The sequence below is a fragment of the Neovison vison genome, chromosome 6 (genome assembly GCF_020171115.1).
Source record: "Neovison vison isolate M4711 chromosome 6, ASM_NN_V1, whole genome shotgun sequence".
Taxonomy (NCBI): domain Eukaryota; kingdom Metazoa; phylum Chordata; class Mammalia; order Carnivora; family Mustelidae; genus Neogale; species Neogale vison.
In genome coordinates, this window is record NC_058096.1 from 156207857 (window position 1) to 156226781 (window position 18925).

General features: G+C 53.9%; 1 protein-coding gene across 5 annotated transcripts; it reads left to right on the forward strand.

Annotated features, from left to right (window-relative positions):
- Positions 1-4229: 4229 nt before the first annotated feature.
- Positions 4230-17166, forward strand: CSRNP1 (cysteine and serine rich nuclear protein 1). Of its 5 annotated transcripts, none has more exons than XM_044252641.1 (5): positions 4230-4254; positions 11805-12058; positions 13797-14056; positions 14581-14895; positions 14977-17166. In XM_044252641.1, exons 1-5 carry the CDS (start codon positions 4244-4246, stop codon positions 15955-15957), a joined length of 1821 nt encoding a protein of 606 aa, XP_044108576.1. In that variant the 5' UTR covers positions 4230-4243; the 3' UTR covers positions 15958-17166. The 5 variants fall into 5 exon arrangements, with proteins under 5 accessions (XP_044108576.1, XP_044108577.1, XP_044108580.1 ...); XM_044252642.1 differs by lacking the exon at positions 4230-4254 and adding an exon at positions 4328-4349; XM_044252645.1 differs by lacking the exon at positions 4230-4254 and adding an exon at positions 4872-4932.
- The last annotated feature ends 1759 nt before the right edge of the window (positions 17167-18925 follow it).

Here is an 18925-nt window from a genome sequence, read left to right on the forward strand (position 1 = left end):
AATAAAAAAAGTCTCAACTTCACTCATAACTAGAGAAATGGCAATGAAAACACTAAGGCATCTTCTCTGTTACCCCTGTCAGACCAGCAGAGATCAGTACGTTTGATCACACCCAGTGCCAGGGAGAATGTTGGGAAACAGGCTCACTCAGATACCCTAGAGAGTTCAATTGGGGCAACTTTTAGGGAGGGTGGTTTGGCAATATCTGTCAAAATCCTTTGACCCAGAATTCACTGCTCAGATTTTTGATCCACAGATCTCCATTCAAAAGTCTTCCAATTTGAACAAACAAGAGTGTTCAAGACCTGTACTGGAAGACAGTCCCCTTTCTTGGGTTTTGCTTCCCAAGGCCTTAGCTCAGTGGGGCCCAAGCCCCTTCGTGCATCCAAATCCACTGGAGGGCTGCTGGAAGATGGGTTGCCGGGCCCCACTGCAGGAGTTCCTGATTTTTTGGGTCTGGGGAGAACCCAAGAATCTGCATTTCTAACAAGTTCTCTGGTGATCCAGAGGCTGCTGGTCTGGGAGTGGCCCTTTTAGTTTGTTGTGGGGCCTGGTGTGGGTGGAGGGATGGGGGCCTGAAGGGGTGAGTTCCTTTGAGGGGAAGAGGAGGAGGCAAGGTGGAGATGAGCAAGACTCCCCAACACAGGACTAGGGAGAGGAGGAGGTGATGCTGTGAGCTGCCCAGAGAGGGACATTTGAGACAGGACTTTGGTCCTGTTCCCAGCCTCACCAGACTCCTCCCCCACCTCAACTCTGCTGTTTTCGGAGATAGCACACAGGCGTGCTAAGGAGCTCCGTGAAGCCACAGGCGTGCTAAGGAGCGCGTATTAGCCATAAGCAGACAATACAGACTAACAATCAGAGAGCCAGGTTACCTGGGACGGGGAAAGGTGCTCCCATTTCTCAGACAAGGCTCAGAGGCGATGAGACTGGTCTGGAACACTGGACAGTATTCCAGCTGAGGGAGGTAGTTCTTGGGTGGACTCAGCTGTTTTGATTTGATGTTGAGAAATAACATCTTTTCAAAATATGGTGCTGGGAAAACTGGATATTCCCATGCAAAAGGGTGAAGTTAGACCCTGACCTTACACCGTATAAAAAAACTAAACAGATTGGATGCCTGAACACAAGAGCGAAAACTTTAAAACTTATGGGTGCAAAATAACATGAATCCTCTTCCATTTAAGAATCATGATGGAATAAAATTCTTACCCATCTCAGAAATCTAACAGTTGAACCTGACCTTTGAGCCCCTGGTATTCCTCATTGGTAAGGAAGTAGGCTGACTTCCTGGTGGAAGGCTGAGACAAAGGGCATTCCTGTCCCAATCACCTCACTCTGATTGCCAAGCCCTCTCTCCCTGCTCCTTTTACAAGGTGAAATTTACATACAAGATGTTATTTCTCAAATCTGAACAAATCTGAAGTGGGGAACTTGAATTTTTACCTATGTATGTACCAACCACTGCCCAAATCAAGATATAGAACATCTCCAGCATCCCAGAAGGCTCTGTTATGGCTCTTCCCCTTGAATACCCCCAAAAGTAATGTTATCTATCTAGTTTCACTGTTTAAACTTATACAAAAAATGGAATTACAGTTACTACTCTTTTGTGATTGCTTTCTTTTAGTCAATATATTTTGTTTTGTTTTGTTTTTAAGATGTTATTTGAGAGGGAGAGAGTGGGAGAGAGAGAGAGAAAGCCTGCACACCCACGACTTGAAGGAGGGGCACAGGGAGAAGCAGACTCTGGGGGTGAGGGGGGTCGGGGAGAGGCAGTGCTCCATCCCAGGACCCTGGGATCACCACCTGAGTGGAAGGCAGACACTTAACCAACTGAGCCACCCAGGTGCCCCTAATCAATATAATGTTTTAAAGATTTCATCCTGTCCTGGCAAGGGTCAAGCATTTGTTCTTTTTCGTTGCTGTGTAACATTCCATTGCAGGGTAAATCAGTTTGTTTCCATTCATCTGTTGGACATCTCAGTTGTTTCCAATTCTAGGTTGTCATAAATAAAGCTACTACTTTTTTTTTTTTTTTTTAGATGATCATAGAGCTTACCTATGTTCAGCCTTACTAGGTACTGCCACGTTATTTTCCAAAGTGGTTGCATCAACTCACCCACCAAAAATGCATGACAGATCTGGTTAATTCTCAATCTTCCACATTTGGCATTCCTCTTTTAATTTTAGTTTTTCAGATGGGATCATTCCTTTTTAAGTTTGAAAATATTTATTTAAAACTAGTAATAGTTTTATTTACCTAAAATGGGTGGTCCAGGGATGCTGAATGTTTGAGAAATTTTCTGGACTCTTGTTAAGTATTCAGAAATTCCCTGAGGGTTTGTGGGTGTGTTTCTGCCTATGTATGTGCCATAGTCACAGATGGAGCTGCTCCAGATCCCACCCTCCTTGCCTTGGAACAGACCCTTCATTTCTCCATGAACAGGAAGAGCTTAGTCGGGATCCCAGAGGGAGATGTTTCCCATCACCAACAACATCTGGGGAACATCTGGTAAGCCCATCCCAGGACAGGGAGACACTTTGCTGGAGAAAACACATCACTTATTTGATTATTTTTATTCTCCTATATTTTCTCTTTTTCTCTTCTTCCCTTCCTGCCCCCCAAACCCCACCAACCCTTGGGCTCCCTGCTCTAAGCCCCCACTCCCCCCTTTGCCAACTCCCTGCCCTGGTCTCTGTCCCATCTAGTTTTCCCAGTACACTGGCCAGCAGAATGCAAACCTAGGCAGCCTGAGACACCCACATTAACACAAGTGCTCAATCCTGCCCAGCTGATCAGCAGGCAGTGACTTCTAGGCAGTGACTTCATTCCTAACTCAAGGAATGTTGAAGCTGGTGGGGTTCTCTGGTCCAGTGCCTCTTTTTACACATTGGAAGAGTGAAGTCCAGAGAGAGAGGAGACAACTAGAACTTCACTACACTCTAAGTCATAGAAACTCCCTTATCCTGGGGACCTGACCCAAGGATTTGAGGCAGGAAGGAGGCAGCAGTGGAAGAAGGATTCCTTGGAACCAAAACGGTCTGCAACCAGCAGTTACAGGGAGGACAGGGCTGAATGTCTGAAGGGGTGGTGGTGGGTGGGTGGCCACCTGCCATCATAGCCCTAAGGGCTGAGTCACCTCTAACAACACCCAGCTCTGGAGCCTTTAAACTCCCTCTTGAGCTGTCTTAGCCACACCCGTGGCTTCAATGTTCCGCTCTATGCTGATGACCCTTCCATCTCCACTTCCAGCCCTGCACACTCCTAGAGCCCCAGCTCCCTGTATACATTTACTAAGTATACTTAGTGTATTCAACAGGTTCTTACCAAGCACCGAGGAGAGTCAAACACAGCCCCTGCCTTCCCACCACTCCCAGACAACGCAAGGAAATGCACAAGTAAACCACACAACTGAGTGTGAGGTAAGTACAGGCTGGAGATGAGCATTTTGGGAAGTCTGAATCAGGATGAGGAGGACACAGTCCCCAAAACAAGCCTTGGCCAAGGGACCGGAGTGGTTATCAAGAGGTGTGGGTGAGAGTGCAGAGAGAAGGCTGGAAGAAACTTAATGAGATTTAGAACAGAATATCTCACATGTAAATTAAAACTACATGCAGCCGTACCAATATTACATGCATAGAGTATAAATAAAAAGACACATATACCTATTACAGACACTGAAATGGAACAGGGGAGTAGGGGGTGGGAGCACAGGAGAGCGTGGTAAGGCTGCAAAGGTGGGCAAGAGCCAGATTATTTGGGCTTTGTAGGCCCTACAGAGTTGAGACTACATCTTGAGGACACTGGGAAGTCACTGAAAGCTTGGCTCCAGCTGCCAGATACCTGTCCCTACAAGTCCCCCAGACATACACACTCCATACATACAGCAAGGGCAAGAGCTGTAGCTTCCTCCAACCTGCTTTCCTCCTATTTTTCTTCCCTGGAAAGGTGAAGGGCAGGCAGACCCCTTCTGGCTGGCTCTACATAAGCACCTGTGGCTCAAGGGTCCCTCACCATCATCTCCAGCCCAGAGCCATCCATGCTGGAGAGGTCACCCCCACCCCCTACCTGGGGGAAGGTAGAAAGGAATCCTGAGGGTTGGGCTAGAGAGTGACAGCATTCATCTAGGACAGTCAGAGAAAAACCCAGAATGCAGCGGGAGCAGGACTGGGAGGGGGAGGGTCAAGCTCCCACCAAGGCTCCCTGGAGGAGGCAGCGCAAGTTGAGACCTTAAAGGCGATGAGATTCTGGTAAGCAGCGAGAAGGCAGACAGGCATTCCAGGCGAGAGGAACGCTGTGTAGCAAAGGCGTGAAGGTAGAAACGCTCAAGGGACATGTGTGCTGGGTAAGGTCTGATCTGAGGTTGGGGAGAAGGGCAGAGGATGGTCTCCTGGCCAGGGATCGATGCCGGGGCATGCACACACTTTCCCCTGTGCAGTAATCAGGGAGAGCTGGCCCCTAGTCAGGAAAGGCCTTGGCGGGAGCAGAGAAGGCAGTGGGCCATTTTAAGTGGCCAGGGTGTCTGGCTTGGAAGACATCTCTCTCTCTCTCTCTTTTTTTAGATGATATAGGGAGGGAGTGGGTAGGGGGAAGCTGTTTCCAGGAACTCCCAGCTCAGGGCTCCTGGAGGGTCTCAGACCTGTGGGTAGAGGTGAAGGTCAGGCCCACAGATGAACCCCCCCCCCTCCTCGTTCCCCTTTCTCCCTGCCCAGGTTCCTCTCCAGTCATAGTTTATTTTTCAGGCGGATCTGGGGGTGGGTGGTAAGGAGGGCTCAGAGGAAGAACGTTTAGATTGGATGATAGCAACTGGCTCGGGCAGGGCGGGGGTGAAAGCCTAGAGGAGGCACCGTCGCCGAGTGGCCTTCCGGACGCTCCGCTCTGCTCCGGGCCTCAGGCTACCCATCCGCGAACGGGGGCCGTGTTGCGAGGTGGGGGATCTCTTCGACCCCGCTCTGCCGGTTGGGAGCGCAGGCGACTTCAAGAAACTGCGGGAGGGGTACAGGCGAGGGCGACTGAGGGCGCAGGTTAGCCCCGGCGCCCGCGCGGGGTCAGAGTCCGCAGGGAGGGCCCACGGTCCGCTTCGCCCGGCTCGGGGCAGGGGGAGGTGGCGCCTCCGGGGCGGGGCTGTCGGGCGGCCTGGCGGGAGGCCCGGCGTGCGTCAGCGCTGCGAGCCCCGGAGTTTTCCACTGACGAGGAGGGCGGAGCGGCGGGCGGGGCCGGGCGCAGCCAGTCTCCCGCCGCCGCCGCCGCTGCAGGACGCGCAGAGCCAGAGGGGTGGCTGGGCCGACGGCAGCCCGGCTGAGCGCACACAGGGTCGCGGCGCGGGGGCGTACCCGGCCGGGACGCAGGTCGCATCGGTGTCCCGGGCGAGCTCCCGGATCGCAGGTGAGCGCCGAGGGGCTGCGGGCCCGGCGGGCCGGGACCTTGGAGAGGGAGCGTCCCGCGCTGGGGGTTGCGCCCTTCGGCCCCTGCCACTTGCCTCTTCACCCCCGGCGCCGGGGCGGGGACGGGCGGGCTCGGCCCCTGCCTGCGCGCGGCCGGCCGGCGTCCGGGAAGGGGAGGCGGAGAGGAGAGAGTGGCAGGTTTTCCGCTCCCCTCCCCCGCGCCGCCGCCGGTACCCCCAAGAAGTCGCGGAGCCCCGAGCCGGGTGCGGGTGGCGGCTGAGTGGAGATTGGCGCCTGTGGCGGGGTGACGGGGTGCGCGCGTCCACAGGAGTTACCTTTTGACCCAGTTGCCTGAGAACTTTTCAGAAGTTCCTCGCGTGGCCGGAGCAGGTGACATTTGTCGCCTTCCTCCTAGGGCTCCCCCCCTCACCGGGGGCAGGCGCCGGGGCTGGGGCTCGTGCCTGGCGCCCCCGGCCGGCTGGGGTCAGGGAGGGAGTGGAGAGAGAAGATCGTGGAGGAGTGAGGCTTCGTGAGTCACGGACCCCGGCAGGAGGGAGGGAGGAGGGATTGTGTCGTACGCTCACCTGTTTGTCAGTCACCGTCACACGCAGAGGCCGCCGCTGTGAGTCACGGGCGCAGCAGCCCCACCGGACACCCGCGGGCACACGTAGGCTCTCTCCCACGCACTTCTCCCCTCTGCAGCACGTACTTCCTCCCGGTCCTCAGTTTCCCCTCCCTGGGGGCCCTTCTACAGACTCGCACCCTTGGATGTCCCCACCACAGCAGCCCTCACACACTTAGTCACTCCAGCTCTCTGGCACAGTCACACACATAGCCTACACTCCTGACACTGGAGAAGGCCTCCCCGGCTCCACTGCCCACCCCACACCTCCACTCAGATGTCTCAGAGTCCTCTGGAGCAGGCCGCCTCTCGCTCGCCTCCCAATCCTTGACATCACCACCCTCTTCCGTCTCCACATCCGGTGGTCGGCAAGCATAGTCCCCTTTCTCCCTTTGCCTTCCCTGTCCTGTCATCACTCACCTAACCCTGGCCCGGGGCCAACTAGTCACACCCCCCTACGGTCGGGGACTGAGCCATCTTTGTAAAATGCAAATCTGGTATTGTCACTCCCTACTTAATCCCTTCTGTGGCTTCCAGTGCCCTCAGGCTAAAGCCTGCCCTGTCAGCCCTGTCTCCGAAACCTGTCCCAGGATGCCCCTCCCCCTCACCATTCTGGCTCGCTTTCTCCTGCTGTGCCCCCTCTGGAACTTTCTACCTCTCTTCCTCCTAGAGATTCTTTTTACCCTCAGCTTTCCCCCTCCTTTCCCATCCCTCCCACCCGCCATCCCAGCACTCACCAAGGTTTTGTAACTATAGTCCTTGCTCCTAAATTCAAAGCCGCAAGAGTGCAACCCTAGTGTGGATCTTGCTCCCTGTCCGCCCAAGTGCCCAAGTGCCTGACACAGTGCTTGGCATGCCGTGGGAGCTCCATATTTGTTGAATGAATGAGAATGAAGGAGGCCTTGCTTAGCTGGAGGAAGCAGTTGCTGTCAGGTGCAATTTCCCTTCTGCAGGAGCAGTTGGCCTCCTGTAGGCAGCAAACATTTGGCACCTACCCAGTGCCAGGCCTTGGAGGCCAAGGCTGAGGAACTGTGCCCTCCCCCAGGATCACTTTCTGAGAGATGGGGGGATGGGGTATGCGAAGGCTTCTTGTCTGCCCTCTCTGTGCTTCTGCCCAGAGTGTTTTTCTAGCCAATGCCAGTGGGGGCCAGAGGTGTCTTTTCCTTGTCCCAGGAAGTAGTTCCTGAGAATCTGGAGTCATGTGACCCCAGGTGTTAGGGGGAGCTGGCCTGGCCAGAGCCTGGGGATCTGAGGTTAAAGGACACATTCTTCAGATTCCCAGAGGAGGATGGACGCAGCTGAAGGTGCTCTCTCCCCAGTATCAGCTCTGGTAGAGAGCTGGGACATGAGGACTGCTGAGCTGCAGAAAGGAGTTGATGTGATTTCCCAGAGGCCTTGAGATACTCCTCTGGCCACCATTGAGCCTTTGTTTGCCTGGTGCCCCAGGGTGAGGGGACCTTCCTGGGATTCAGTGTGGCCTGAGTGTGTAGAGTTGGGGAGTAGTAGAGTGGGGAAGTCTCACCCCTTTATCCTAGCCATCCCACTCCTGTGTGTGGTGACAGGAGGGTGGCCTGACCTCAGGGCCCAGGCAGATCCCGGAAGAAGCCTCGCTCTCTTTGATTCAGGGCTTGTCTCTGGGGCTCCTCTGGGGTGTGTGTGGCATTTCTGTCTGAGCCAACTCTTGGGAATTGCTTTTCCTTCCTCCAGGACCCTAGGAGGGGGCCGTGTTCACCCTGGGAACAGAGCCATAGTTGGGATTTTGATTCCTGGGTAGCTGCTGAGGGCCCCTCCCCCCTCCTCTGACTCACTGTCTGACACTTTTCTTGGACTCTTTCACTATCTTTCATTCCTTTTTCTGACTTGGCCTGTTCTTGTCTCTCGCTGAGTCTTTCTCTCATCTCCTGCCTCTGCCTCTCTTGGCCTCTGGATTCCCAGGTGGGAGAGAGAAGCACAAGACCCAAGGGCTGCTCCTTCTCCTCCCTCCACCCCAGAGGAGTATCAGGGAAGAGCTAAGTTCTCATTACACTCTAGGTCTGCAGATCCTCCTGGGGTTTACCACTAGAACCTGCAGCATGGCTGTAGCTTCCCTGTGTCCCTGTTTTTCCTGACATTCATAACACCTTCACCTTAAATTCCCATTCTGTAGACATGCCCGAGGCAGAGCTAGGGTGTCTGGCTTAAATCTGCTTGCTTGGTATCTGTCTGTTTACTTCTGGGGAACAAGGTGTCTCCTGAGATGCCTATGTTGGCATCGGACCACAGCCTGAGCTTCCTACCCTCAGAGCCACCCCCTCCTATGGCTCAGTGCAGGCAGATCTCTGGTCTGCACATGTGTACCCCCAGACTAACTGACAGGATCAGGAAGTCGCACTGAGGTCCACCTCTGCTGGTCCTTAGGTGCCTTCTCTATGCCAGACTCTGCTCTAAGCTTGGGTACAGGGATGGTCAGGCAGAGAGACCCTCCGCCTGGTATGAGGGAAAGACAGCAAGGCTGCAGCAAGACTTTGAGAGAAGGGTGGGGGTAGGGGATTCCCAGAGCCCGTGGGAGCCCAGAGAGGCATGTAGTCAAGAGTGAGAAATAGGGGTTTCAGGGAGGCCCTCTTGGAAATGACTGTTAAAGGAGAGTAGGCTGAGTTCCAGCTTGTGCAAAGGCCAGGAGGCGGGCAGGTCATGACAATTAGGGGAACTGCAAGTTCAGCTGGAGTATAGTAAGGGAAAGGGGGAGGCAGCAGCCAGGCCTGCTTCAGCCTCTCGTGGAATTCTAGGCTTGATCCTAAGGCCCAGCTTTCCTAAGCATGGGGATGGCAAGCAGAGATCTTTAGGAAGATCATTCTGGCTGCACGGGGACAGCAGGAGCAGAGGCAGGGGACTTTGACAGTTGCAGTGGGGACAGAGACATAAGGTAATAAAATTGAAGGAGCCATACATGAAATGCATAAAGCATATGAATTCTGTGTGTACAGCTAGATGAGTTTTTAGTTTTAGACATTCGTGGAACCACCAGCCAGGTAACACAGAACATTACAAGAAACCCACTCACCCAGCAATGTGAAGTCCCCAGGCTCCCCGCTCAACCACTGTCCCCAGTGCATATCAAACTCCCACCCCTCCCATTCTGACTTGTATCATCACTGATTGGGTTTACGTTTCCTTGAACTTCATTCACGTGTATTCTTGCTTCTGGCTTCTTTCCTTCCATATGACATCATTGAGATTCACATGTTGTATCCAGGAGCTCCTTTTTCCCACAGTGTAGAATGCCATGTTCACTCAGCACTTACCACTGTCCTAAGAACTTGACACGTATTGATTCTTGTAAACCTCCCAACCCTGTGAGGTTTTAAGACAAAGAATTGAAGACACTGAGAACTTAAGGACCTTGACCGGGGTCACACAGCGGAGTAATAGCCAAACCAGGGTTCCAGTGCAGGCAGTCTGGTTCTGGAGCCAAGGTTCTAATCCTATGCTGATGGCCTTCCCAGTCCCTACTGTCTCTGCCTAGCCTTGTGTGCATTAAATGAGCTAGTGTATGCTTGCAGGACTGGGGGCCTGGATGTGGCTGGAGGGAGAGGGAGGAAGGAGTTGTTGAGGATGGCTGCAGGTTTCTGGCTTGAGTAACTGGGTGGGTGGCAGTGCCGTTACTAAGATAGGGAACACAGGAAGAGGAACAGATGGCACAGGTTGGGGGTGGGGAACAGAGACAAGGGGTTCGATTTGGGGCCTATGGAATTTTATGTTTCTTAGGGACAGCCAGGCAGAGATACAAAGTGGGCATTTGGTTTTGGCAGTGGGTGGGCCTTGAGCTTGGGCGTGTGATGAGGCATTCAGCACCCTATGGACAGCATCTGAAGTTTGGGAGAGGATGGGGTCTCCCCACAGGGCTGGTAGGGGCAGGGTATGTGTGTGTGGCTTGGCGGCGTGTGTTTGTGTTTGTCTCTGGGGTCTGCATGTGTGTACATGTGTGTGCGCCTGGCTCTGGGTCATGAGTTCCCCCAACTCCTAGGAGAGGCTGCAGGTCAGGTGGGAGCTGGGTTGTTTTTGTTTGTGGTTTGGCGGGGGTTGCGGGTGCCAAGCCTGAGAAACTACCCGCTGAGAAGTCCCCGGAAGCACCTGTGCGTTCTGTTCCCCTGGCCCAGTGTGAAGGGTTAGCAAGGAGGGGAGTTTCTCTTGCTTCTCTCTCGTCTGTGGGGAGAGGTTGTGCTCAGGATGAATTTTATCCAGTAAGTCTACTGACCGCGCACCTTCTATCTAGCTGTAGGATCCAGAGACTCTGTCCTAGGCTTGGCAAAGGGGACAAGGGTGTTTAGAAAGGACACCTGAGGAGAGGAGATTGCCAGCCTTCTGGTTGGTTTTTCCTGTTCTCATTTCCTGTGATGGCAGTGGGGGAGGGGCTCCCCAGCGCTAGGGCCTCTTCACCGTTTCCCCTTCCTCCTGGTGACCTCCTGGGGCCCAGGCCTGAGCCCTGTAGGACATAGAGAGACAAGGTAGCTCAGCCCTTAGGACTGAGTCCTTTGGGGATTTCCAGGGATAGCAGAGGCATTTAGGGGTGGGAGCCCCTAAAGGGGAGACACAGTAAGCTGTGTCCTAAGGTACCTCCAAGTCACCAAGCTACAAACAGGAGACACCTGGATGTCATTTTTTTTTTTTTTAAGATTTTATTTATTTATTCTACAGAGAGAGATCACAAATAGGCAGAGAGGCAGGGAGAGAGAGAGAGGAGGAAGCAGGCTCCCTGCTGAGCAGAGAGCCCGATGTGGGACTCGATCCCAGGACCCTGAGATCATGACCTGAGCCGAAGGCAGCGGCTTAACCCACTGAGCCACCCAGGCACCCCTGGATGTCATCTTGATTGGTCAGTTTCACTAAGAGTTGTTGTGAAACTGGTGGTGTGTGTGTGTGTGTGTGTGTGTGTGTGTGTGTGTTTTGAGAGGAAAAAAATAATTTTCCATAGGAAGTTAATTCAAACAAACAGAGCTAGATGTTGGAGTCGAGGCAAGATGTAGATGCATTTTTAAGATCAAACAGGAGTTGTTAGAGACACATGAAGCACAGCCAGGCCTGGAAGCAGGGGACTTCTGCGGGGCGGGGGTTCTGAGGGAAAGTCTGAGTGGCTCTGTCACGGGAGAGGAGGGGCTCCGGAAAGTCCTGTGTCTGGGAATCAGGGCCAGTGTCGAAGGCAGCCTGTTTCCCGGAGTGCCCTGGTCAGCCTGGCCCCAGAGACAGAAGGAGAGAGAGAGAGAGAGAGTGTGTGTGTGTGTGTGTGTGTGTGCGCGCGCGCCCACGCATAGGATGGTGTATCTGTGGGAGTGTTTGGGGGTGGTAGTGGAGGAGGAGGGGGAAGGAGAGCCACCGTACAGGGCTGTGCAGGCTGCTGCAGACGGCCTCACACACACAAAGGCACACAGATGCGAGCCGTGTGAATCACCCAGCCAGTGAGTCAGCCCCCAGGATTCCTGTCAGGGAATGAACGAGGCCCGGCTGAGGTCTGTTGGTCCATCTGTTGGTCTGGTGAATGCATGTGTGTAGGTGGGTTGTAGGAGGTAGTGGGGAAGGTTCCCAGTGGTGTCCTAGGAAGACTTTTGGGCAGAGATGGTGGGAATCTGCAAGTGCCAGGAGGAGGGTTTGGACCTCGGTACTCTGCCTACGGCAGGAAGCCTCTCAAGGCTGTCCCCCTGCATGCAGAGCCAAGGGGGAGGCCTGGGACACCTTGGAGGGTAAGGGAAGTTGATCGAGACTGAGCAGCCGCCACCTGTCTGCAGGCCTGCCACCCCGAGGTTTCTCCTTTCCACTCCAGGCTGTCAGTGTGCGGACCCCAGAGTACCCCCTGCCCCACCATGACTGGGCCCCTGAAGAGGAAGTTTGACCAGCTGGATGAGGACGACTCCTCGCTCTGCTCCTCCTCCTCCTCTTTGTCCTCCTCGGGCCGCGGTTCTCGCTCCTGCTCTCCAAGCTCGTCAGTCTCCCCAGCCTGGGATTCCGATGAGGAGGGCCCCTGGGATCAGTCGCCTTTGCCTGACCGTGACTTCTGTGGCCCCCGGAGTTTCCCCCGTGAGTCCCCCTCTCCTGGGAACCACCGCACCCCTCCTTCCTTCCTGAAGACGAAATTGGGAGGCCCCTGACAAAGCCATGCTGGCCACTGGAGGTCGTGTCCCAATGGCTTTGGCTCTCCACCGTGGCCACTTCCTGTAACACAGTGGTCACTGAGGAGTGCCCACTGTCCAGAGGCACCTGGGCCCGGCTCGATTCACCTTTGACCTCAGGACTCCTGCTTAGAAGTCCTGCAGGTCAGGACGGAGCTCCTCAGAGTCACCCTGGGGCCCTCTGGCTCCAACTCCTCCCTTATGTTCCAGTTTCGTTTCTCCAGCTTGCACACCCTGTCCTACCAACTGAACCACTAGAGTCCCACGCCCCACACTCTACTGCGGGGCCTGTCAGGCCGGTCCCTCTCCTGTCAAAATGCCGTTTGGCTTTGCCTGAACATAGTGGAAAGGTTTCATCCCCAGTTACTTTTCAAGCTGGCGTCATTCTGATTTCAAAATGACAAAGAGCCCTAAAGCAGTATTCCTCAATTTTGTTCTCCATTATTGCTGCCCCCAACCCCAGGGAACCTTTTTAGACATATTTTTCCTAATTATTACTGCAGTGACATTTTAATCCCTGGGTATGATGTCTTTGTTTATGTATTAATATATGTATCTGTGTATTATACATAGAAAAAGAGTATGATTTTTAGCACATAAAACCGAACAGTAGGTTGACTGAACTGGATTTATTCTGGCAATATAAGAATGGTTTAATATTTATAAAATCCAGTCTTAGAGTTTACCCAATGACTATGTCAGAGGAAGAAAAATAAGAGAGCCGCTGTGGATGCTAAAAAACACTTGATAAAATGTCATGTTCCTTCTAGATAAGGCCCTTGGTAAAATAGTAATAAGTGAATTCTACCTTAAGTGATTAAAAATATGTGTCTCAGCCCAAAAGCTGGCATTCCTGTCAGTGAGAACATACTGGAAGCCGTCCCACTAAGGAACAAGATGAGGATGTTGTCACCACTAGTAGTTAACATTGTTCAGTAAGTGCTACCCAGTTCAGTTTGCCGAGAGAATAAGAATTCTATGTATTGGATTGGGACAGGCAAAATAGTAAGTTGAAATACATACGGTTGCCAGTATTCAGCTGTTCTAAGGCAACTATTTATGGTTCAATTAAAAGCAATAGTATACCAATATTTGTATAGAATATACCAAATATAGCTTAGTAATCAATATACAATCCATAACTTAGGCAGTTCCAGATAAGAGCCTTTCTAAGCCTGTTGCAAAATGCAAGAAACTCAAAGAAAAGGTCAATATATTTTTAATTACATGGCCTTAGAAGTTATTTTGTAAAATGCCTTGAACAAAAATAAAAGACTAAAATATTTGCAGATAGCTTAGACAGATGATCAGTGTCTTTAATATCATATATAAAGAGTTCCTACAAATGAATAATAAAAAAAACTATAGAAAACTGCCTAAGGAACCTATAAATGGCTAATAAAGATGACAGAGGTGTTTAATCTAACAGTCTCATTTGGACTGGTAAGTAATAGTAAGGAGGGGCATTCAATTTTACCAGCTCTAATCCCAGCCAGGCTGGTTCCTAAATTCAGATCCATTTTTTTTCTCGGGGTGGGAAGTCACAGCAGGACGTGAGAGGAAAGGTCATTCAGTACCATCTTCCTGGAGGTTTGCTGAGCCTCACAGAGAACTAATGTCCTGTCCCTTCCCTCTGTGCCTTCCAGCTCTGTCCATCCTGAAGCGGGCTCCCCGGAAGCGGCCAGGCCGTGTCGCCTTTGATGGTATCACTGTCTTCTACTTTCCACGGTGCCAGGGCTTCATCAGTGTACCCAGCCGTGGTGGCTGCACTCTGGGTATGGCCCCCCGCCACAGTGCCTGCCGCCGCTTTTCCTTGGCGGAGTTCACCCAGGAGCAAGCCCGGGCACGGCGTGAGAAGCTGCGCCTACGCTTGAAGGAGGAGAAGCTGGAGGCGCTCCGGTGGAAGGTAGGGGAGACCCGTCTGCATTGCAGGGGCTTTTGGCTGGCTTCTGAAGTCCTAGCCTTAGAGGGGAGGGGCTTTTAGGGTGGGAGCCAGTATGCTCATTATGTATTTAGGGAAGGAGGCATCTGGGGCCAGTATTGCTCCATCAGGGCCTGTTACCTGGATGATCCGCAGACAGCGTGGGGTGTGGAAGGGCCTGTGTTTGCTGTAGTGGCTGGGGGCATGGTGTCTGAAGCTGTATGACCGTGCCATGTGAGGGATGGGTAGTTGATGTGACCTTGGGGGTGGGGTGTCAGGCTGGCTGTGGAGGGAGGCTGGGGGCTTGTCCAGGACCTGGGGAAATGACAGGAACAGGAAATCTCTTTGCCAATGCCCCAAGGGCAGTGTTGTTGGCCTTTGCATTCACTGTGGTATCCATGGTGCTCAGCCCGAATAAGCCTGTGGGGAACATTTGTCCAGTGACTGGTGGCGGTGGGGGCCAAGACCCCTGTCTGTCTCTCACATCCTTCCTCTTTGCTGTGGTACAGCTTGCAGAGACCGGGGTGCCTGAGATGGAGGCTAGCCTGCCACTCACAGTGGACGCCATTGATGACGCCTCTGTGGAAGAGGACTTGGCCGTGGCCATGGCAGGTGGCCGGTTGGAGGAGATGACCTTCCTACAGCCCTACCCAGCCCGGCGACGGCGGGCTCTGCTGCGGGCTGCTGGGGTGCGGAGGATCGATCGCGAGGAGAAGCGGGAGCTGCAGGCTCTGCGCCAGTCCCGAGAGGACTGTGGCTGTCGTTGTGATCGGGTCTGTGACCCCGAGACCTGCAGCTGCAGTCTGGCGGGCATCAAGTGCCAGGTACGGGCTGGGAAGCAAAACCTGAGCTCGGGCTTCTCTGGGCTCTACAGGATCCTTACTTATGCTCTGCTCTCTCTGCAGATGGACCACACTGCATTCCCCTGCGGCTGCTGCAGGGAGGGCTGCGAGAACCCCAAGGGCCGTGTAGAATTTAATCAGGCCCGCGTGCAGACCCATTTCCTCCACACCCTCACCCGCCTGCAGCTGGAGCAGGGGGCCGAGAGCCTGGGGGAACTGGAGGCGCCCAGCCAGGACAACCCAGCCAGCCCTGGTGAGCAGGTCCTGGCCCCCGCTTTCCCGCTAGCCAAGCCCCCCGTGAGCAGCGAGCTGGGAGACAACAGCTGTAGCAGCGACATGACCGACTCCTCCACAGCTTCGGGCACCAGTGAGGCCCTGAGCGGCACCGCCCACCCAGCGCTGCCTGGCCCTGGCCTTCAGGCTGACATGGATGATGACAGCCTGGCCCGGGTCCTGAGTCTCAGTGACTCTGACCTGGGAGGGGAGGAGGAGGAGGAAGATGAAGGGGGAGTGGGGAGCCTGGACAACCTCAGCTGCTTCCACCCAGCTGATATCTTTGGTACTGGTGAGCCCGGTGGCCTGGCCAGCTGGACCCACAGCTATTCCAGCTCTAGCCTCCCGTCAGGCATCCTGGATGAAAACGCCAACCTGGATGCCAGCTTCTTCCTGAACAGTAGCCTTGAAGGGTTGGGAGAAGGCAGCTTCCCTGGTGCCTCAGTGCTGCCCAGCTCAGATGCCGGCCAGAGCAACTCTGTGGACCTCAGCTTGTCTTCCTGCGACTCCTTCGAGCTGCTCCAGGCCCTGCCAGACTATAGTCTGGGGCCTCACTACACCTCCCGGAAGGTGTCTGACAGCCTGGACAACCCGGAGGCCCCCTTCTTCCCCCTGCCAACCTTTTCTCCAGCAGGGGACACCGGCGCTTGCCTCCTGGAGTCCCTTGTGGGCCTGGTGGACTCAGCCACTGAGGCCCCGGCACCCTTCATGGATAGCCAGTTGTTTGAGGACCCGGCCCCAGCGCCCCTGGTGGAGCCGGTGCCTGTGTGAGGACTGGGGGACCTTTTCGTGGTCCTAAGAGCCCTGTTGCTGCTTTGTTGTAATTTGGGGGCTCCCTGAGGTCTCTGTATGTTAAGAGTTTTGGCTCATCCATGCAGGCACTCCTGAGTTTTGTGCAACACTCTGGATTGACTTATTTATTTTTGTAACTACTTCCGTGCTGAAGAGAGGGCAGGGAGGGGGCTTTCCCTGTCAGCCACCTGGGCCCCACCTCCCCCAGAGCCCACACAGTCTCTTCTTCCACTTTCCATGGTGTATGCCAGGAACAGGAGGAAATATGGCTCCCCTGGAGCTTTGCAGACCCCTTTCCGGTCTCGTGTGATGTTCCTTAGCCTGAACAAGACAGGGCTGAAATCTGCCACTTCTAATGGCTTCTCCTGCCACCCTGAGCCCCAGACCCACGGGTGGCTATATTTCTGGACTGTGAAGACTATAATTTATTTCCATAATTTATTTGGAGCTAGAAGGTATAGGCTTCTCCCCTCTGGCCAGTGGGCAGTGCTGGAGTTGGGGTAGGGCACAGACCCCTGCAAGTCCCTCTGCCTTGTTGTGCATCCCCTACCCTGCCTGGGCTTTGGTAAAGACCAGGTGTGGATTGGGTGCCTATATTCTACTGCAGCAGCAGCCTGGCTATGAGAGGCAAGTGACTGGGGACAGCGTCTAGGTAGGGGGCTGCTGGGCTGGGCTGGGCTGGCCAGGCCAAGCCAACCGTGACTAAAACCTGCTTCTGCCCCCACACAGCCCCCTCTGCTTCCTGTCCTCTGCCTCATGGTCTTCCTCCCCAAAGGCCACAGGCTTTATTCTGGGCCCACTAATGTAGAAGGGAAGCAGGAAGCCCAGAGAGGGCGAGGGACTAGCCTCTGGGCCCATAGCACGCTCCTGACGACTATCTCAGGGCTTGCTGGGCACTGCATGTCAGCCCCAGCCACCTGCCCATGCCCTAAAGCCAGTTGGCTCTGGTGAGGAGAGGCCCTTTCGGCTTTTATGCCCTTTGTTTGCCGATGTTGAGTTTTGCATCCTAATTTCTGTATCGTCCTTGAGTGTCAGAACTATAATTTATTCATTTTTCTCTATGTCTGTGCCAAGAAGCCCAGGCTCTGGGCCTGCCGCCTTGCCCAGGAGGCCTTGCCAGCCTGTGTGCTTGTGGGAACACCTTGTACCTGAGCTTACAGGTACCAATAAAGAGGCTCTATTTTTAAACAGTGTGGTCTGCGTTTTTGGGACTGGGAGATGGGGGGTATACCCTTGGGAGGTAGTGTGGGGGGAGGGAGAGGGTGCCCCCGCAGGATGGTGTGGACTCAGGCTATGTTGGGGTAGGAGTGAGGGTCACAACCCAGTGGGCCTCCTCCCATGCAGGCAGGCCTCTCACCTTGGAGACAGGAAGCCCACTGGGAGGTTGCCAGGCAGAGCAGTTTTCCCTTCCCATGAGCCCATCTCTCCCCAGTGGTCTCCCAGGGTGGTGGTGAGCTGGGGCAGTGTAGTCTTCTGAGATGGTTCTCTGCTCAGCTGTTTTCCACTGGTCTCACCGAGCTGGGTGGGGCCTGGCCTAGAGAAGGAAGTCTCCCCCCCCATCTTTATCCACCCCCCCACCCCCAGTTAGGGGCAGACAGTGGGATGTGGCTGGTAGAGTCCTCTTGTCGGGCTGAGCACAGGAAGCTGCAGGACCTCAACCATCTGCACCAGCCAGACCCGTCTGACCTGTCCCCAGCAGCCCAGCTGCCGGCCAAAGGAGCAGGCCGCACCCTGCCCTGGGGACTCCCAGCCTAGGGCCTGAGGAGCAAGGTCAGCCTCCCCCTTAAGAATAACGATTTATACAAAGTGCTGGAAGGGAAGACCAAATAAGGAGACCAGATCTGGCTCTGATTCTCTGCCTTTTGGTCTGTGCTGGGCTCTCCTTAACTTTATCTCTGAGGCTTATGGGGTAAGAACACGGACCCAGAATGCCAGGTTCAAATCCCAGCTCTCCTACCTAGCAAAGTGACTTAGGTAAATCACACTGCCTGTTTACCACCACTGGGTCTTGGTGTCCTCAATACTGTGCAAATAACACGGCTTGTCTCAAAAGCTCATTCAGTTCGCATATACGCAGCACTTAGGAGAGTACCTGGGGCATGTTTGTGACTTCCATATTGTTTTCATGTTTCTGCCACTATCTCTATGTTTTATCCTCTCTCTGCCAGTTCTGCTACTCTGGGTATCTGTCTCTTACCTCTGAACATGCATGGACATGGCCTCATCATCAATGGTCAGGAGAGGATCCATAGCTTGGTGCCTGGCCTGTGATGGGTAGCCTGTCCCTGTAAGCAGCTTAGCCAGGACTTTGGCTTCTCCTGGTAGAGTATCCTGGTACATTCCATTGCTCTGTCTCCCTGCTGCTGGTCCTCAGCTGAGAACACTCTTGTAGAGTTTGCTTCAGCACGCATGATTTCAAAGTCTGGGTCTCTCCAAGGGCTCCGAGGCCCTGCTCTGATTAGCCTGGGGGTCTGGACAGCAACTCCTGGCTGCTCCAGTTCCCTGGTGGGAGGCCCCCACAGGGCCCTAAACCGTGGACATAGCCCATGGCAGGACTGAACCTAACCCCTCCCTGTCTAGGGCAATAAGATCACTTCCTAGCCTTTTTTTTTTTTTTTTTTAAAGATAAATGAAGACCATTTAGGTTTTACAGTAATAAAAATGTGATTAATGTATAATCCTTTACAGCATCATTCTCCATACAGACAAACCTGTCTCTCAACAAGCCACCCCAAGAAACCAGATGCTAGTAAAGGGGACCGGTTTCCCATAGGAAGAATGGTAGTAAGCTGGGGAAAGCATTCCAGATCACTGACTCACATCAAGAGGCCATCCATGTGGTCAGCGGGGTGTTACAAAGACAAGGCTCAGCCACCACCAAGGATAATTCTGTTCTAAACGCGACCCCTACCTGTCCAGTTCCCAAACTGTTATCACTGGACAACTT

Excerpts from the sequence above, each read along its gene's own strand:
- CSRNP1 (XM_044252641.1), top strand. Across the intron at positions 12,059-13,796 it reads TGGCCCCCGGAGTTTCCCCC|CTCTGTCCATCCTGAAGCGG; the intron begins GTGAGTCCCCCT and ends TGTGCCTTCCAG. Across the intron at positions 14,057-14,580 it reads TGGAGGCGCTCCGGTGGAAG|CTTGCAGAGACCGGGGTGCC; the intron begins GTAGGGGAGACC and ends GCTGTGGTACAG.